The 19,979-nt window shown below is 34.8% G+C and overlaps 2 protein-coding genes and 1 long non-coding RNA gene across 3 annotated transcripts; 2 read left to right on the top strand and 1 right to left on the bottom strand.

Annotated features, from left to right (window-relative positions):
- The first annotated feature begins 5,862 nt into the window (after positions 1-5,862).
- LOC104759949 (uncharacterized) lies at positions 5,863-6,720 on the top strand. The gene has a single exon (XM_010482811.2). It carries the CDS (start codon positions 5,863-5,865, stop codon positions 6,718-6,720), a length of 858 nt encoding a protein of 285 aa, XP_010481113.2.
- A 2,849-nt stretch (positions 6,721-9,569) lies between these two features.
- LOC147924801 (uncharacterized) lies at positions 9,570-11,236 on the top strand. The gene is made up of 5 exons (XR_015585868.1): positions 9,570-9,680; positions 9,782-9,835; positions 9,963-10,015; positions 10,709-10,770; positions 11,048-11,236. It is a non-coding gene; the product is annotated as an uncharacterized LOC147924801 (long non-coding RNA).
- A 5,712-nt stretch (positions 11,237-16,948) lies between these two features.
- On the bottom strand, positions 16,949-19,694 carry LOC147924800 (uncharacterized). The gene is made up of 6 exons (XM_087496960.1): positions 18,713-19,694; positions 18,276-18,630; positions 18,107-18,195; positions 17,835-17,899; positions 17,426-17,753; positions 16,949-17,292 (listed from the first exon to the last, which is right to left on the bottom strand). Exons 1-6 carry the CDS (start codon positions 19,692-19,694, stop codon positions 16,949-16,951), a joined length of 2,163 nt encoding a protein of 720 aa, XP_087353086.1.
- Positions 19,695-19,979: the final 285 nt, after the last annotated feature.

Here is a 19,979-nt window from a genome sequence, read left to right as displayed (position 1 = left end):
ATGACGAGAACGTCATTCAAAATCAACAAGAAGTACAACCTCCACTAAGAAGGTCTGGACGGCAAGTAAACAAACCAACTTATCTTAATGACTATGTTTTACAAGCTGCCGTAGAATGTGAGAAACTTCTACTCTCGATCGACAATGAGCCAAGGTGTTTTGAAGAAGCAAAGGGTTCAACAAAGTGGAGAGAAGCATGCAAAGAAGAGATTGTCTCAATCAACAAAAACAAGACATGGTTTTTAATTGATAGACCGAGTGGCGCAAAGGTGATTGGTCTCAAGTGGATTTTCAAAATCAAGAAAAATGCAGATGGTACTATCAATATGTATAAGGCGCGACTTGTGGCTAAAGGATACGTACAAGAATCCGGCATAGATTTTGATGAAGTTTTTGCTCCTGTTGCTCGATTGGAGACCATACGGCTGTTGATTGCATTGGCGGCAATACATGGATGGGAAATTCATCACTTAGATGTAAAAACAACATTCTTACACGGAGAGCTAAGAGAAGATGTTTATGTTGACCAACCCGAAGGATTTGAGGTAAAAGGTGAAGAACACAAGGTTTATAAGCTTTCGAAGGCCTTGTACGGTTTAAGGCAAGCTCCACGAGCTTGAAACACGAAGCTAGATCAGATTTTGAAAGGAATGAGATTCATAAAATGTTCAAAAGAAAACTCTGTATATCGCAAGGAAGAAGGAGGAACACTTCTCATCGTTGCCATTTACGTTGATGACTTGTTTGTGACCGGAAACACATTAAAAGTCATAAGTGATTTCAAAGCTGGGATGTCATCTAAGTTTGAGATGTCAGATCTCGGAAGGCTCACTTATTATCTCGGGATCGAAGTGCTCCAAGTCGAAGACGGAATCGAGATCAAACAAGAGGGATATGCTCGAAGAATCTTAAGGGAAGCTGGTTTAGAAACCTGCAACTCAACTCAAGAACCTATGGAGTTTGGATTGCTAGTTTCTAAAGCTCAAGAAGAAATCGAGATAGACACGAAAAAATACAGAAGGAATGTAGGATGCTTGCAATACTTACTACATACACGACCAGACCTAGCATTCTCTGCTGGAGTTACTAGTAGGTATATGCATAGTCCTCGTAAATCTCATGGTGAGGTAATGAAACATATACTACGGTATCTTATAGGAACTATAGGTTTTGGTCTGAAGTTTAATCGTGGAGGATCTAAGAAGATTGTGGGGTTTAGTGATAGCAGCCACAATATCGATCCGGACGATGGAAGAAGCACAACGGGTCACGTGTTCTATTTTGGATCCTCACCGATAACTTGGTGTTCTCAGAAACAGAATACGATTGCTCTCTCGTCGTGCGAAGCAGAGTTCATGGCATCAACGGAAGCAGCCAAACAAGCCATTTGGCTCCAAGACTTACTAAGCGAGATCACCAGATGGAAGACTGAACAGATCACCATTCACATTGACAATAAATCAGCGATAGAACTCACTAAGAACCCTGTCTTCCATGGTAGAAGCAAACATATTCATAAACGCTATCATTTTATACGAGAGTGCATTGAGAACGAGGTTGTTGATGTGGAGCACGTACCGGGAGTGGAACAAAGGGCAGACATACTGACTAAAGCATTAGCACGGCTCAAGTTTAAAGAAATGAGAAGCTTGTTAGGTGTTCAATACCTCACTAAGAAGAACTTGAAGCTTAAGGGGGTGAATGTTGGGGTAAGCTTCTAGAAGATTGTATCTTGAAGTCCAAGATATCATTAACAAGTTGGTTAATGACAAGATAGGCTAAAAGGAAAAGTTCCAATTGTATTAGGATTAGGAAAAGAGAAGTTTTCCATTATCAAAATAGGAATAACAGAGTTGTGTTATGACTATAAATATCTTTGATTGAGTTGTGATCAAAGGTATGAGAGATTGAGAGCTTTGGTGTTTAGTTTTGAGTTATTTTCTAAATATAATAAAGAGAGTTGTTCTTTATTCAAGCTTTCTTAATTTCTATAGTCCCAAATTTGAAGTTTGATGGGGCGTTCATCGACGGTGACCAAGAGAGCGCCGAACTTGATAACGACGGATTTGATGAACCGATGCTGCCGGTGGAGTACGATTTGATCATCCGATGGTTTCGAGTTCACTCTTCCCCAAGTAGAGAGAGACAAGAATAAAAGTCGGGAAAATAGAAAGAGAGTGCAAAAAAAAAGAAAAATTTCCCTCACCCAATCAGAAAGTGGCACGTACAGGTTTCTAAACGGTTCTAAAAATCGTTCTATAAGGGCATCATTATAGGAGGAACACTTTTGGGTGTTATTAGAGTAAAAATATTATAAAAATAATGTAAGATCAGTAGTTTAGATCTTTTGTTAAGAAGTTAGTTATTGAGAGAACATGTTTAAGATCATAAGATTTAATAATATAATATTCTTAAACATATTACAATTATAAAAACTTATAAATTAACATTTAAATTGCATACTTATAAAACTTTTACTAAAATTCAAAATACAATACCAAATTTTTATGAAACAAAAAAACATTAAAGATAAAAAAAAATAAACATATTACTTAATTAAAGTACACAAACATTTTATTTAATTAATACATAGTTTAATGTCCAAATTTATTCCATATATTCTCAATCAAATCCTCTTTTAATTTGTGAAAATTGTTTGCAAAAAATTGTATTCATTCACAGCTTGCCACGTCAGCTTAGAATTGAGCCAAAAACAGTTCTACATCAAGAACCAAAAAAATATTCTAAACCCACTGTTCATTATTTTCTAATTTTTTTGGGCTTAGAACACCCTTGGTGTTCTCCCTATAAAAATGGCCTAAAGCATCAGACCATTATTTAACTCACATTTGCATATAATTATTTTCTTTTATTGTTAAGCAACTTTGCCATCTCCATCTAAATACCACCAATGGAGATGGTCTAAATGCGTACTCTTTACTCGATCCAAAAAACAGCAAATGCACTAACAGATATTAATTATTTGCAAGACTGCTCATAAAGTATTTGAGGAACATTGGTATTATATATCGCTTTGTAAATTTATGTTTGTTGTTGCTGTTTGGTAATATTTTACATTAATATTTCTATTCTGGAATTGGACTTTGAATAGGCAGTGGATAGTGGATACACTTGAGAAGATTATATAAAATTACAAATAACTTAATAGTAAATTCTAATTCCAAATAATTTATATTAAATTTTTATTTCAAAAAATAAGAAACAAAATATTATACCAAAAAAAAAATCTAAAAACAACCCGCGGTGTAGCGCGGGTACTAACCTAGTTTTATATAATAAGAGAATGTTTTTCCTAACTTTGTCTAACAATGTGACATTTGGCCCTCTATATTTGTGACACATGTCATTCTCATTAATTTTAAATTTTAATATTTTATTTACTTTATTTTATTTGTATCTTATATAGTCTATAGTTTGTTAAAAAAATATAATTGTTGTATATTTTGCTTTTTGAATTTCAACATTGTTACAAAAATATCTTCCTTCCGTTTTTTAGTTTTAGCATCTAACATAGATCATATTAGTTCTCTGTAATGTTTTTTTTACATCATTGTAACTTATGATAATTATATAAAACAAAAAACCAGAAGAATAAATTGATTTATGTTTTTATACTACATAATCTCAAAACTAAATGGTGTATGTATTTATACATATATCTCACATTTCTTATTAGTTCATATTTTATTAAATTAATTTGGGTTAAAAAAGGATAAAATATTGAATTTTGGGTGAATATGATGCAAATGCACCTCCTGCACCATGTCATCAACCTAGGTCTGACTCAATGGGGCGGCGGGAGGTCTGACTTCAAGTTGATATATGTTGTTTACTCATCAATTAGGCTCAAGACCAAATTTTTTGCATTTCCCTAATCATATTTCATTTGGTCTAGGTATATTTACCAAGATTCACCATTTGAACATCATCACCAATATGCTTCTAGCTCATTGTTGATATACTTTTCTTTTTAAGTAACAAATATAGGTATCTTCAGTATTGGTTATAGTGCTCTGATACCACTTCTAACGCTCCAACCCCCACCTCTTAGTGGCCCCATGTCCACTCCGAGTCCATGGGCCCACTTTCTCTAATGGGCCTCACGTTCTCTCACTAGGCTCGTGAGCCTATCCATATACGATAGTCGGTTTCCTATGTCCGGGAGGCTTTAAAGACTTGTTACCGTCCCTACGCACACAGTTTCGATAATCACTTCCCGGAAGGTCACTCATCCTAAAACTACTCCAACTCAAGCACGCTTAACTCTAGAGTTTTCTCAGGACCCTTGACCAAAAAGATAAGTGCACTTTGGTGACATAGGTGGCCAAATAAATTCTTTTAAACTTCTTTGCAAAACGGGGTGTCACAATTCACCCCCACTAATAGATTGCAACGTCCTCTTTGCGCACCAAGACTATCACCCCCGACGGTGTGAGCCCCCTCAACTCCACAATCGTCTGGGTTCAGCTCTGATACTAGTTGTAACGCCCCGACCGCCACCTCTTAGTGGGCCACCTTTCTTAATGGGCCTCACGTCTTCTCACTAGGCCCGTGAGCCTATCCATATCCGACAGTCGGTTTTGCTACGTCCAGGAGGTTTTAAAGACTTGTTACCATCCCTTCAAATCACCACATGATCTTTCCCTGTGTTTTGTCCTCACTTACACAGTTCCGACAGTCACCTCTCGGAAGGTTAACCATCCTGAGACTACTCCAGCTCAAACACGCTTAACTCTGGAGTTTTCGTAGGACCCTAGACTGAAAATATAATTGCATTTTGATGACATAGGTGACCAAATCAATTCTTTTTAAATGCCTCCGCAAACTGGGATGTCACAGTTCACCCCCACTAACAGATCGCAACGTCCTCATTGCGGACCAAGACCGTCACCCCCGACAGTGTGAGACCACTCGACTCCACACGCGTCTAGGTTTGGCTCTGATACATTATTATATAAAGTTAAGCACGGGTGCAATATTCGTTTTTGAAAATGTTAAGTGATTTTTTTTACTTTTGTATTTTCTAAACTAATCAAAATACACAGTTTGTTTAGGTGTATTAAATCCAATCATCATAATTCTATTTGGTTTTAGTTGCATTATAGCACATATATGATATAGATATATCTATTTTGAAACAGTAAACATGTCACATTCTCTCCCGCCCCGTCCATTCTCGTCCCATCATAAATTTTATGTCTCATAATCATTTTTTTATAAAATAATTAACTATTAGACAATGTTTATAAAAAAAGTTTGGCTAAGTAATTTAGACAAAATAAATGAATTCTCTATTTAAATATTTAATTTATATTTAGTTTGTGATTTCATACCGGTACTATTATCCAAAATTTATGACCAGTTTTTTTAAAAATCGTTTAACTACATTTAATGTTTGTCACTATATGAATTACCCGTTTAAAAGTATATTTTTAATTATTTTTTAAATTTTACGGCAAAGAATTTTTAATCCATCTTTTGATTCGGTTGAAATTAGATAGTTTTTTTAGATCTTTGGTCAACATATAAAGTTAAAAACAAAATTATATTATTTTTTTTCGATCTTCTGTCAAAAACAAAATTAGTAGAATGAACTATTCTTGTTTCTGATATTTAAAAATGTTCGTAATAACATAAAAGTCGACTAAGATGTTATCCCTATTATTAACATCAAAAAAGTTCTAATGTATTTTTTGAACATAAATTTTTTTACAAATAACATTGTTTAGTCACTATTTAGATAGACACATTTTTTTTATTTGTCTATTTAATCTGTTTTACATTAATATAAGATCTTTTACATGTTACTAGTTAGTCATTTGGGTTTAAGAATACAAAAGAATGGGTGACTCTTGGGCTTTGGCGGTGTGCGATCAGGATGACACGATGGTGGATAGCGGGGAGAAGGACCGGCCGTCAGACGATCCCCCGGATAATCCACGTACATGGGTGCAGAAAGTGATTGGTGGTGGGGTAGGAGGGAGACCGACACCGGCGAGGTTGTTAGATGATGAGTTTGTAGATGCAAGGGTACATCTAGAGTTCCTGGATGGCGAGGACGGGGAACCGGTGGTTACTATTGGATTGGAGGTATTAGAGGTGATGAATGGGATGTGGAAGCAATGTATGATTGTGATGGTGCTAGGGAGAAACATCTCCATTGCGGCGCTAACTAGAAAGTTAAGAGAGATGTGGAAACCGAAGGGTGGAATGTACGTGATGGATTTACCGAGGCAGTTCTTTATGATTCGCTTTGATCTGGAGGAAGAGTATTTGTCAGTCTTGACTGGGGGACCATGGATTGCCTTTGGGAGTTATCTTTTGACAAAGGTATGGTCACCAGATTTCGATCCTCTACGGGATGAAATCGTGACGACACCAGTGTGGGTTCACTTGTCAAACATCCCGGTTAACTTCTATCATCCGTCGATCCTGATGAGGGTGGCTCAAGGGCTCGGGAGTCCCCTTAGAGTGGATGTGACAACCTTGAACTATGAGAGAGCTAGGTTTTCTCGGATCTGCGTTGAAGTTGATTTGCAACGACCTTTGAAAGGGACAATTATGATTAATGGGGAGCGTTACTTTGTTTCTTACGAAGGCCTACCAAATATTTGTTTGTTGTGTGGATTATATGGTCATTTAGTCCATGCCTGTCCGAGTGGGAATACGGGGGAGAAGGGTAGAAAAACAGGCGGATAGTGCAGTGAGACTGGCAGCATCGGTGGCTGCGGAGACTGTTGGTCCCAAGGAAGGGGATGACGGTTTTACTATCCCATCGAGTAGACCATCAGGCAGGTTTGGGAAGCTAGGTCAAATGGGTTTCCATATATAAACCCCCTCTTTCCCTAGCTCGCAAACGAGCATGCCGCAAACCCTCAAACCAGAGAGCGAGAGCTTCTGTGAGAGAACTGAGCGACTCAACATTTTTCTTCTTGTTTTGCATTTTTATTTTGTAGTTTTCTTAGATCTTTATCCCATACTCTTTCTACTCTACTCTATCTTTTAATATAATGTCATTTTCGTTTATTATGATTGCTTTGTTATTCGTTTCTATGTCCGAGTAGTGTAGCAAAGTTTCTAGGGATGGGATAGATGATTAGGTATTCTTGATCGGTTAGGATGCTTTAGTTGATTGTGATGATTGATAGATTTCCTTCTAGGTTGATGTTCTTAATGCTGTCAACAGACCAAAATGTTGAGATTAGATCTAGGGCGTTTACAATACTACAGGCCGAAAGGAGTAGATAAAATGCTTGATTAGGTCAGTGCTAGAGGTTTACTTAGCTCTGAGTGACAAAATCAGATGAGTTTAAGTCTACTGAAAAAAATGAATTGTTCTTAATGTCTGCTTGTTCATATTGCTAGTGCGGCAGTGTGGTAGTGTGTTCAAGGTTGATTGTTGCTAGTGCGAAAGTGTGGTGACAAGGTCTTAGAGGTTCATTGTCTAGGAAATAATTGCTTGAGGCATGTAAGGCATCCATACTGGTCTAGAACACTTAGGATTCGATTACCTCCATCCTTAGGAACTTTTGTATTTCATTTGTTGCATTTTCTTTACTTACTCGACCACTTACCCGATCAGGTACATGATAACCTGCATCGAGTAATACCTCGAGCTGTTCATATCTTACTTGCATACTCGATCACCCCACTCGATCCTGTACTCGATTGCTTGCATCGAGTGCTTAGGTCGTGTGGTTTATTTGTCTATATTCTTTTACTTTGTTTATATTAGGACTGTTAGAACCCAAACCTTAATTGTTTGGCTTGACTTGTATTGTACTGATCATATTCTTCCTGCTAGCAATACACAACCATTTGGATTGATAACCATTTGTACTACAACTGCATAGGGGATTGATACCGTGGGTGAAAACCTGTCTATCAATTTAGCGCCGTTGCCATTTGGTTGTTTTAGTTTTGCTACGTTTAGGACATAATGAAATCATACATCATAGAACCTAAAAAAAAACTACTGATCAACCCAACTAAAAAATATAAACAAATTGAAACCAAATAAAAATAGAAAATGGTTTCATACTTTTAAAGTAAAAACTGAAACCAAATTAACTTATGATAGAATAATTTTAAAATATAGAAGATTTTCAAATATATATATACAAATCATATTATATTCAATAATCATATATAATGTATTAAAGACACAACTCAAATTTGTATTTAATAGTATTATAGTATAAGTTACAGTTTGACTGTTTTTAAAACATATGTACTAAAAAAAATGGTATCATAACATAATTGTTTTATCTCCCCCAAGAAATAATAGAAAACAATAGTTTCAAAATTAATTTCTTGTTAATTTTACTATTTATATTTTAAAATGATTAGAAATAGAGACAATTTATAGAAGAAAAAAATATGTATATTAAATTTGACACACTTTTATTTTCATGAATTATTATAAAAAAATTAGTTAGACTTAGAGTATAAGATATATGTTTTGTGATATCATTTTAACAAATTATTTTAAAATTGACTTATCATATTATAAAATTATTTGTTGTTAACTATTACTTTTAGATATGAAAATAGAATTAATATATAGGACAACAAAATTTATCTATCAAAGTAAGGTATTACAGTTGTTTTTCTTAGAATACTTATCAGTCTTTTTTTCAAAAAAAACTATAAATAATTTAATTTATCATAATTATTTAACGAACATACAAAAATTAATTAACTTTGCTGTAACTAATTGTCCTATTACTATAAAATGGTTTCATACATTTCAAAGTAAAAACTGAAACCAAATTAATTTATGATAGACTAATTTAATATTAAATATTTTCTAATATATAAAAACCTAACATTATGTTCAATAATCATATATATTGTATTAAAGACACAACTCAAATTTGTATTTAATAGTAATTTATAAGTTATATTTTGATTGTAACATAACATAATTGCTTTATCACCCTATGATATAACAGAAAACAATAATTTTAAAATTTAATTTATTGTTAATCATACTATTTATGTTAAAATGATTAGAAGTAGAGACAATATATAGAAAATAAAAAATAAATTAAATTTCACACACTTTTATTTTCATGAATTTTTATAAAAACTGGTTAAACTTATAGTATAAGATATTTGTATTGTGATATTGTTTTAATAAATTATTTTAAAATTGACTTTATATAAAACTATTTTTTGTTAATTATTACTTTTAGATGATGACAATAAAATTATTATATAGAAAAACATAAAATTATCTATCAAAAAAATTAGGTAAGATCTTACTCTTTTCTTTCTAGACTACTTATCAGTTTTTTATTTTTCAAAAAAGAAAAAAATATAAAAAAATATAATTTATCTTAACTATATAACGAAAATCTATATATATAAAATTAACTTTACTCACTCCTGGTGCTGCCACATCAGCCACCTCCTCTATTTAATAAGGCCAAACAACCCAATAAGCAATTCATTTTTCTTTGTTTCATATTTCTTTAAAAGCCCAGTTTCATATTTCTGTAAAAACCCAATCCAATAATAATACATGTTTTATATGCTGTTGAAATAAAACCCTTCTCCAGGAAGCTCCACTCCGCCATCCGCCGTTGTGCGATCTGAAGCGTCCCTCAACAATCCTCTACACCCTTTCGCTGTCTTCCTTGACTTCCATCTCCATCGTAACGTCTTCCTCTATTGATAGTTGTTGCTTCATCTCCCCTCTAATCAAACTATATATATCCCACGTTACCTCAACAACCTTTCTCTCTTCAATGTTCAGTGTTCAATCTGCTGGACGACGGCTAGGTTTTAGTCATTTTTATGGGTTATGAAGGTCTTTACCCTTTCTTTGTTGATATGATTTTCATCTTTGGCTTGAATCAGTATAATCACATGTGTATGAACATCTATATATGTGTATTGTGTACATGTATTAATAGTTATATCTATTTAATTTGCAGAAAAGAGGAAGGCTGAAGCTAGAGGATCTGGGTGACACTCTCACTAAATTTGGGTATTTCTTTTTCTTAATCAGATTTTTGTTTGGTTCTTTACTACTTTTAAATCAAATGTAAGTATGTTCGTTTATGTATCAACGTATGATGTAAGTATCCCTCCCCATAACACATGTGTCGACGCTGTCATACATGGTTTGTAAATAGTTTCGGTCTCCTACCAGAACATATCTGCTTTACCGTTGTAGCTCAAGTCGGGGCCACTTATTTCATAGTTGCTTGGTTTTGATGGTTCGCTCAGTATATTCTATGTTGAGGCTCTAAGTAACAACTCCAATGAGAAATTTGCGTGCTTTTTATAATAAAAGTATACACATCATCCTAGGTAGCTTTTTGGGTCTTTAAAATATAGGTCTTCCAGTTTTTCTATTACGATCCGTTATCAAGCTTCAAGCTACATGAATCCATAAACATTCATAGCTAGATCAGCTATTTGTTTCCATGTTGCACTAGAGATTATTTTATTCTATGGTTATGTCTATGTAGTTCTCCAAAGAATACTAAAATCGAGATGATATTATATATTTCGGTATTTGATTTTGTTTAATTTCCATGTACATTATGGTATATAGTAGAAAGAGTTAAGAACTATGTTATATCCTTTGTGTTAGTTCAGTTTTCATTGCCTCATTTATATGTTTAGACACATCAAAAAACTTTAAGATGGGACGAAACAATTGGCATACGTGCAGGTTATTCAATGAACAAGATCATATGAATATCAAGCTCAAGTGAATCCTCATGGTTTAATGGTGTAAGTTAGATGTAAACCAATTTTGTAAGCATATAATGCCTTTTCACTTTGCTATATTGTAGTTAAAAAAGGCGTAAGTTCAAGACCTCATGTCCAAAACCTGCTTATTATCACTCTTTCGAATTAATCCTACTATAATTAAAGTAGAATATGTAACAAGTTCAAGCTTCACTTGGGAGGTTTATTAGTTTCCTTCTGACAACAATTACTTGAATACTGTGCGTACATATTTTTCATGCAATAATTTATGATTCATGCTAATGTTTGTTTTTCTCAGTCGTAGTGTAATCGAGCCTATGCCAGGAAAGCAAAGAGTTCATGTCATCCACTCAACGTTCTCAATTATGCAGTTTCCATTGTAATTGCTTGTCCTTTTCATATGACTTTCTTTAATCCAGAAAGAAATGAAGTGTTTACTAAAGAATTTAAATACAAGGGTCAAAAGTAATTTATGACGTGCTACACATGTGTTAATCTTTGCAAAGATGGAATTGTCTTCATCCTTTTTAAGAAAGATCAGGACCACTACACGAAAACACGGCGTTTGGGACTACTGGAATCGTCTCAAATCAGTCGCTAAGTCGGTATGTGCGACTATTAAAGGACTGTTATATTTGGTCGCAAATATTTGGTCGCAAATTGTTTTGGTCGCAAACCAGTCCCTTATTTGCGACGCATTGGAGACAAGGCTAATGGTCGTTAATTAGCGACTACGGACAGACCAAAATGTACTGTCGTAATGAACGACTCCATAGTGACTCATAGGCGCAGTCGTAATTGGCGACTACGGACAGACCGAAATATACCGTCGTATTTAACGACACTATAGTGACTCATTTGGGCAGTCGTAATATACGACTTGGTTCAGACGACATGGTAGTCACAAATTAGCTACGTTTGGAAGACTGATTTAATACCACAGTGTTGAGGATAAACTTTAAAAATCTGAAATTTTGGTCCTAAAGTAGTCGCTGTTTAGTCACAAGGTAGTCGCAAAGGAGTCAGAATTGTTTGTGACGGACTGAAGACTAAGTTTTTTAGTCCCAAAATCGTGACATATACACAACGAATTTGGTACTTGGTTTGTGTTTATTTAAATTATAAATGGTCGCAAATCAGTGAAAATATACCTAGTAATTTGGGACAGTATACAATAAATTTTGAAAAAAAACCTGAATTTAAATTAAAATCCTGATTCTGAATGATATTAACCAAAAACATACAAATCATTCAATGATCATATAGAGAAAATAGTTTTAGGCTAAGGGAGATAGAAACACTACTACACAATCCAAAAAATAGTTATAGAGGCTTAAGAGATATAGAATTAGTTAGTTAAGCATGAGAGGATGATACTGACAAAGGTGAAGTGGTTGGTGAAGTGGTTGGTGCAGTCGCAGGTGAAGTAGATGGTGAACTAGCTCCTGAAGTGGTTGTTGCGGGTGGGTTGACATTGGTCGCTGTGGCTGGAGTGATGTTGGCTGCTGGTGCTGCTGTGGTGAATGGCGCATGGGCTGGTGGTTGAGTAGACAAGAATTCTGCAACCCCCGGATCACTAGTCTTCAAGTAGGATACAAGCATCTCCAAGGTTGCAATGCGGTTTTGAGCGTTACGTTGCTCCTCATCACGTCTAGCATCTTCTCTGGCACGTCGAGCATTTTCTTCATCTTGATCAGCGAGCTTACGACGAGCAACCTGGAGTTGTTCTTGAATCTCTAACAGCGAATTTGGACTAGAGCTTGGATAAGTAGCCTTTCTTTTCCCTTTGGTGATTATCTCCGAGAGACTTCCAAGTCAAAGGGGGTTCCCTTGGCATCTGTTACAGTACACTAAGACAAAAGAAGAGATGATCATTCACAAAACAAACATAACAAACAGAAATATCACACAAACCCAGATAATCAACATCGAGTATTCTCAAGCATCAATCAAAAGTATATCAATATCAAGGATTCTTAAGCATCAATCAAAATCAGATACTTAGCTTAGCAAAATAAGACAATTATCATAGGCACAACAAAGACAATTGTACTGGAAATTACCTTTAAGAAAATGTCATCTTTTTCTTGAATGGGGAGGAGGGTTGCATGAGGAGAATCTGGCGAGGAGTGGTCTGTAACATCAGACTCCATTTGAGACATTACCTCCTCTATGTTCTTCTCATATGTCTCCACAACTTGTTTGGCCTTCTGATCAACAAAACTTCCATCTGCCTTTGTATGTGTTGCGACAAACACCTCTCCAAGCGAGACAGGACGTCCCAATTTTTCTTCCTACAATGGATAGAAAGAATGTTAATTGTGGAAAATGAAATATTTAAATGAAATAATTAGAGTTAGTTTAGAGCATTTACCAACTCTTGTTGAATTCGCAAGTAAGATTTCTGGCCGGATAGATGTTTGTGGATTCCAAGACCTTCACGATCAGAATTAAGGGCTTGGGATGCATTAGAGCTCTTCTCCTTAGCTTCGGGTGTGTCCCAATGCTCCCACATTTGTTTCCAAAGTGTAGGATTGATCCAAATCGGTGGCTCATCATACGTCTTTGCTTGACTTACAATTCCTTTCATTCTGTTTTTCGCTATCTTCACAAATCCTTCTCTCACAAGCTCAGTAATCGCAACATCCCAATTGTATTTCCTCTACACAGTACAACAATGTAAAGTAAGTGTCAAGTAAGTAAACAAAAGACAAACTCATTAACTTAGTTTAGTAAAAAAAGAAACTGTGTCACATATTACCGCAAAGGATCTAAAATATCTCTCCCATATGTGTAAGGGCGTAACCTTCCAGCTGAAGTATGGACCATCGAACTTTCTCCTTAAAATCCCAGAAATAACACGAGATAGCTTTCCTTTGTCTCGTCCAAACCTGTTACATAAATATGAGAGTGTTAAGTTATAAAATATAAGCCATCAAACATAAGCGAATGAATCACAAAACAATAATCTAATGGAAATTGAACTAAACTTCACAACACAATACAACAAAACACAACAAACTTTGAAAACAATTAAGAAACTTTGAAAACAACTAAGAAAACGAACCAAACTTTGAAAACAATAAGAAACTGAACCAAACAATAATCTACTTATTTATCTAAACGATAACACAACACACAAAGCGTTCTTCTACTTATTTATCAAAACGATAATCAAATGATAAAATAAAAGAAAAAAATATTTTACCATATGCTTTGAGTGTCGGGGATGGGATGCGGACTCAATATCGGGAGATGGTGTCGACCAGGAAGTGCAAGCAACTCATCCAGTTGCTGTTGGAAGTCTTGATTCAGAGCTGGTGGTGGATGCTCTTGACCGTCCTGATTCGGAGGCGGCGGCGGTTGGAATCCTTGATTCGGAGGAGCCGGCTGTTGATACACCGGATTCTGAGGAGCCGGCGGCAGAAAACCCAGATTCTGAAGCGGCGGTGGATAAGCCGGATGGTGAAGCGGTGGTTGATATCCACCGTTGTGAAGCGGCGGTTGGTATCCCGGATTCTGAGGAGCCACCTGTTGATACACCGGAACATGAGCATGCGATGGTGGTGGCTGCTGCATCTGGGAGTGGAGCTGTTGTTGAAAGCCTGGTTGTTGTGGTGGAGGAGAAGCTTCTCGAGGATACTGGGGAAATGATGCTTGCGTATACCGAGATGGAAGCGACGGTTGAGATTGTTGGGAGTGTGATGAATTTTCGTAGTGAGAGGAAGGGTTAGAGGAGTGAGACGACGAAGCGACATCTCTACTTCGTCTTGCAACGCCGCCAGATCCACGACCACCACCGCCAGATCTAGCACCACGACCACCACCGGATTTAGAACCACGACCACCACCGGATTTCATCGGAGAAGAAGTCGGAGAAGAAGTCGGAATTTGAGTAAATTAGAAAACGAAAAGACAGAGAGAAAAAAAAAAAGAGGGTTTCAGGAAATTCTGAGGGTTTCGTTATTTACTAAGAGTGTTACGAGTTCAATTTGATGGGGGGAATAATTAATCTGGGGGGAATAATTACCGCTAATAATTTTCACTAAAATTTGGGGAAATTTTTAATCCGTAAGAAAGTAGTAGTACTTTAAGACTACTTTGTGACTGTCGTAAATATTAAACAAAAACTATACTTAGTGGCAAAACAGTCGCAAATTATAAACCCAGTCACCCATATGTCTCAATTTGTGACAAAACAATCTACTTAGTGACAAAACAGTCGCAAATTTTAAATTCAGTCACAATATAGTCTCAATTCGTGACGTCTTTGTGACAATAAAATATTAGTTTAATTTTGTGTTAAGATTTTATAACCAAAAACATATTAGACATGACTCTTTGATCATGTATACTCTCATTTAAGAGTTCAGTTTTGATAAAATATCAAACATAATAATTTTTATATGTTTTTGTATATATATACAACCTTCACTACTCTAACTTAATTAAACACATGTAACCTTAATACATGTGTTGGAGGATATAAACATAATTGTCTAATTTGGTGTTTTATTTATGTGATTATAGAAATTTAGTCAATATTAGATGTCACATATAAATAGAAATGTATAAGTTGACATTTTTTGTACTCAAATTTGTAAAATTCTAAAATTAATGTAAGATAGTCGCTAAATAGTTGTACTTTAAGACTCTATTGCGACTGACAGAAACAGATGCACAATCTATTTAATGACAAAACAGTCGCAAATTTTAACTTCAGTCACAATATAGTCTCAATTCGTGACGTCTTTGTGACAATAAAGTATTAGTATAATTTTTTGTTAAGATTTTATAACCAATAACATATTAGACATGACTCTTTGATCATGTATACTCTCATTTAAGAGTTCAGTTTTGATAAAATATCAAACATAATAATTTTTATATGTTTTTGTAAATATATACAACCTTCACTACTCTAACTTAATTAAACACATGTAACCTTAATACATGTGTTGGAGGATATAAACATAATTGTCTAATTTGGTGTTTTATTTATGTGATTATAGAAATTTAGTCAATATTAGATGTCACATATAAGTAGAAATGTATAAGTTGACATTTTTTGTACTCAAATTTGTAAAATTCTAAAATTAATGTAAGATAGTCGCTAAATAGTTGTACTTTAAGACTCTATTGCGACTGACAGAAACAGATGCACAATCTATTTAATGACAAAACAGTCGCAAATTTTAACTTCAGTCACAATATAGTCTCAATTCGTGACGTCTTTGTGACAATAAAATATTAGTATAATTTGTGTTAAGATTTTATAACCAAAAACATATTAGACATGACTCTTTGATCATGTATACTCTCATTTAAGAGTTCATTTTTGATAAAATATCAAACATAATAATTTTTATATGTTTTTGTAAATATATACAACCTTCACTACTCTAACTTAATTAAACACATGTAACCTTAATACATGTGTTGGAGGATATAAACATAATTGTCTAATTTGGTGTTTTATTTATGTGATTATAGAAATTTAGTCAATATTAGATGTCACATATAAGTAGAAATGTATAAGTTGACATTTTTTGTACTCAAATTTGTAAAATTCTAAAATTAATGTAAGACAGTCGCTAAATAGTTGTACTTTAAGACTCTATTGCGACTGACAGAAACAGATGCACAATCTATTTAATGACAAAACAGTCGCAAATTTTAACTTCAGTCACAATATAGTCTCAATTCGTGACGTCTTTGTGACAATAAAGTATTAGTATAATTTTTTGTTAATATTTTATAACCAATAACATATTAGACATGACTCTTTGATCATGTATACTCTCATTTAAGAGTTTAGTTTTGATAAAATATCAAACATAATAATTTTTATATGTTTTTGTAAATATATACAACATTCACTACTCTAACTTAATTAAACACATGTAACCTTAATACATGTGTTGGAGGATATAAACATAATTGTCTAATTTGGTGTTTTATTTATGTGATTATAGAAATTTAGTCAATATTAGATTGCACATATAAGTAGAAATGTATAAGTTGACATTTTTTGTACTCAAATTTGTAAAATTCTAAAATTAATGTAAGATAGTCGCTAAATAGTTGTACTTTAAGACTCTATTGCGACTGACAGAAACAGATGCACAATAAAATTATAATAACACAAGTGTTTGCGATTTCAATAAAATTACAAATACACAAATATTAAACTTGAAAATTATTCATATTCCTCATTTTCATCTTCTTGATCTTCATCCTCATCTGAAGACGAAGACGAGGACGAGTAGTTGCCACGAAATTCATCTTCTGGTTCAGCATCGTTGATCTCAAAATCAATTTCTTCTTTAGGATGATTACCATCTACGAAACTGTCAACTATGATCTCCTCTATGGTATTTGTCATTCCATCATCAACTGTTTGCTGCAATATAACAACCTCCTTTTGTTTTAAGTTCCCTTGTACAGCATGCCTTGGATTAACTTTCAGAACGTTGAGCCAAAGTTTTCGAGGTCGTTTAGTGTGAGGATATGAAAGATAACAAACTTGATCAGCTTGAGAACCTACACATAAAAAATGGTTCTCCAATTAGACGTATATATATATATCTATAAATATATATTTAAAATAGAACATTAACTAATATAAACGGTTCATAATGTCGGTATCTCCTTAATGACAACACGTCAACAATGCCTCCATCGCGTATTCGAGTGCCTTTGTCAATTGTAGAGTCATACCATTCACAATAGAAAAGTGTGACCCGTAAATTCAAAAATCCTGGATAGGTAAGCTTTATGATATTTTCAATGGTCCCGTAAAAATCGTCCTCGTCAGATGAATCGGAATAAGTTTGTCCTCGGACACATACCCCATAATTCATTGTTTTTTTAGTGAGACCGTGAGCTTTTGTGTGAAACAGATAACCTCTTGTAAAATATATAGGCCATGACTTAACTTTATTTTCAGGACCGTCCACGATTTCATGGACCCATGGAGGAAAACTTTCAAAACCACCACGCACCTGTGCAAAATATATATACAAAATTTTAGATCACAATATTTATCATGTTGATATAATAAATTGGTGGATAGTAAAACATACATATTGCTTAATCCATTCATGGAAATCTTCTTCTCTTTTCGACCTAACATCTTCATCAGATAGTTCTGGATATTCATATCAAATTTGCGCCTCCAACAATCTGTATTTTATCAACAAAAAGTAAATATTTTAAAGTTTACCTAGGAATATATGGTTATAAATATACTTGGTAAATCAAAAATACCTCTCATGTTGCTGGAGATAGGCACAATTGCGCAGAACATATGCGTGTGCACATTTATAATCTTTTTCAGTTAACCAAAATTCACTACTTTTTCCGCCTGGACGACCCACTTGAGTGAATATATCTGGTACTGGTATAGGATATACAGGTACTTCACCTTCTTCATGCCGAATTAACCTGTAAAGTTTATTTTGTAAAACTTTTTCACAATTTTAGAAGTTGATAGAAAAATTCAATAATCATATTTGAAGTTTTACCTTCTTCTCCTTGCTGTAGAAATGTGTGAAGCGAAATAGTGTTCTGAGAAATAAGATATCTCATCATTCAAGTAGGATTGAACTATTGAGCCAGCTGGATATCTTTTGTTCTTCGCTTTCCCTTTTAAACGTTTAAAAAACCTTTCGAAAGGATACATCCACCTATATTGCACAGGACCACCAAGTTGTGCTTCATAAGGTAGGTGAATTGGGAGGTGCTCCATTACATCAAAGAATGAAGGAGGGAAGATTTTCTCCAAATTACACAAGATCATGACAATATTATCCTTTAGAATTTCGAGGCGGGATTGCTCCAATGTTCTACTACATAGGTCGTGGAAAAATGCTCCAATCCCTACAAAGTTATAACATGTTATGTTGTTATATATAAATATAAAATCAACAACTAAACCAAACTAAATGTTTAATTTATATACCTGAAATTGCCAGGTGGACATTACGCGGTAAAAGCTCTGCAAATATGAACGGAAGCAATCGTTCCATAAACACATGGCAGTAATGACTCTTCATTCCCGAAAACTTTCCATTTTTCATGTCAGCACAACTAGCTAAATCTGCGACATATCCGTCTGGGAATCTAACATCTTCTTTTACCCATTTTAATAAAGCCTCTTTCGCTTTGGTTTTCAATCTCCAAATAGGGAATGGGGCTCTCCCTTGAGCATCTAGATGTAAATCTTGTCGGGAACAAAATCTTGCAATATCCAATCTTGACTGCACGTTGTCTTTCGATCTATCTTTTACATTCATAGTGGTGTACATCAAGTTATCAAAGACATTTTTCTCGACGTGCATCAAATCCAGGTTGTGTCTTAAATTCAGATCGACCCAGTACGGTAACTGCCATAATATGCTTTCTTTATGCCAATTATGCCATCTTCCGTAGCCTTTAACTTTCTTTTCGTGACCATTCCCACCGCAAACAGATGTTTTAGGTGCTTTGGCTTTCCTTATACGCTCATAGATAGCTTGACTACTCAGAGATGCTGGTGGCTCGTCATTCAATGAATCTTTTCCCTTCAGAAAGTCTTTTTTATTCTTCCGCATCGGATGACTTGTAGGAAGAAATCTCCTATGACAGTCAAACCAACATGTTTTCCTCCCAGCTGGTAATTGAAAAGCACCAGTATCATCCATACAAATTGGACATGCTAATCTTCCATGTGTCGTCCATCCCGACAACATACCGTACGCTGGAAAATCGCTTATTGTCCACATAAGAACAACTTTCATGTTGAAATTTTGATTTAGTGAGATATCATAAGCCTCAACCCCATTATACCATAACTCCTTTAACTCATCGATTAATGGTTGGAGGAAAACATCAAGGCTGGCTCGTGGGTGGTTTGGTCCGGAGTTCAGAATCGTAAGAAATAAATACTCGCTGTTAATGCACATATCCGGAGGTAGGTTGTATGGAGTTAAGATCACAGGCCACAAAGAATGATTTTTGGAGACCCCAAATGGATTAAAACCATCTGTACATAACCCAAGGTAAACGTTTCGTGGTTCTTGCGCAAATGTGGGATGTAAATGTTGGAAATTCTTCCATTCAGGCGCATCAGATGGATGACACATTACTCCATCTTCTGAATCATGCTCAGCATGCCATCTCGTTGATGATGCGGTCTTCTCTGATTGGTACATCCTCTTCAATCTATCTGCAATAGGTAGATACCACAT

This window comes from Camelina sativa, chromosome 17 (genome assembly GCF_030686135.1).
Source record: "Camelina sativa cultivar CO46 ecotype springtype chromosome 17, ASM3068613v1".
NCBI classification, from domain to species: domain Eukaryota; kingdom Viridiplantae; phylum Streptophyta; class Magnoliopsida; order Brassicales; family Brassicaceae; genus Camelina; species Camelina sativa.
Note: the sequence above shows the minus strand (reverse complement) of the source record. Positions and strands in the feature narration are given on the sequence as shown.

Excerpts from the sequence above, each read along its gene's own strand:
- LOC147924800 (XM_087496960.1), bottom strand. The coding sequence starts at position 19,694 with ATGTGCATTAACAGCGAGTATTTATTTCTTACGATTCTGAACTCCGGA. Across the intron at positions 17,900-18,106 it reads GGGTCGTCCAGGCGGAAAAA|AACTATCTGATGAAGATGTT; the intron begins GTAGTGAATTTT and ends ATGAATATCCAG. Across the intron at positions 17,754-17,834 it reads ATGAATGGATTAAGCAATAT|GTGCGTGGTGGTTTTGAAAG; the intron begins GTATGTTTTACT and ends TATTTTGCACAG.
- LOC104759949 (XM_010482811.2), top strand. The coding sequence starts at position 5,863 with ATGGGTGACTCTTGGGCTTTGGCGGTGTGCGATCAGGATGACACGATG.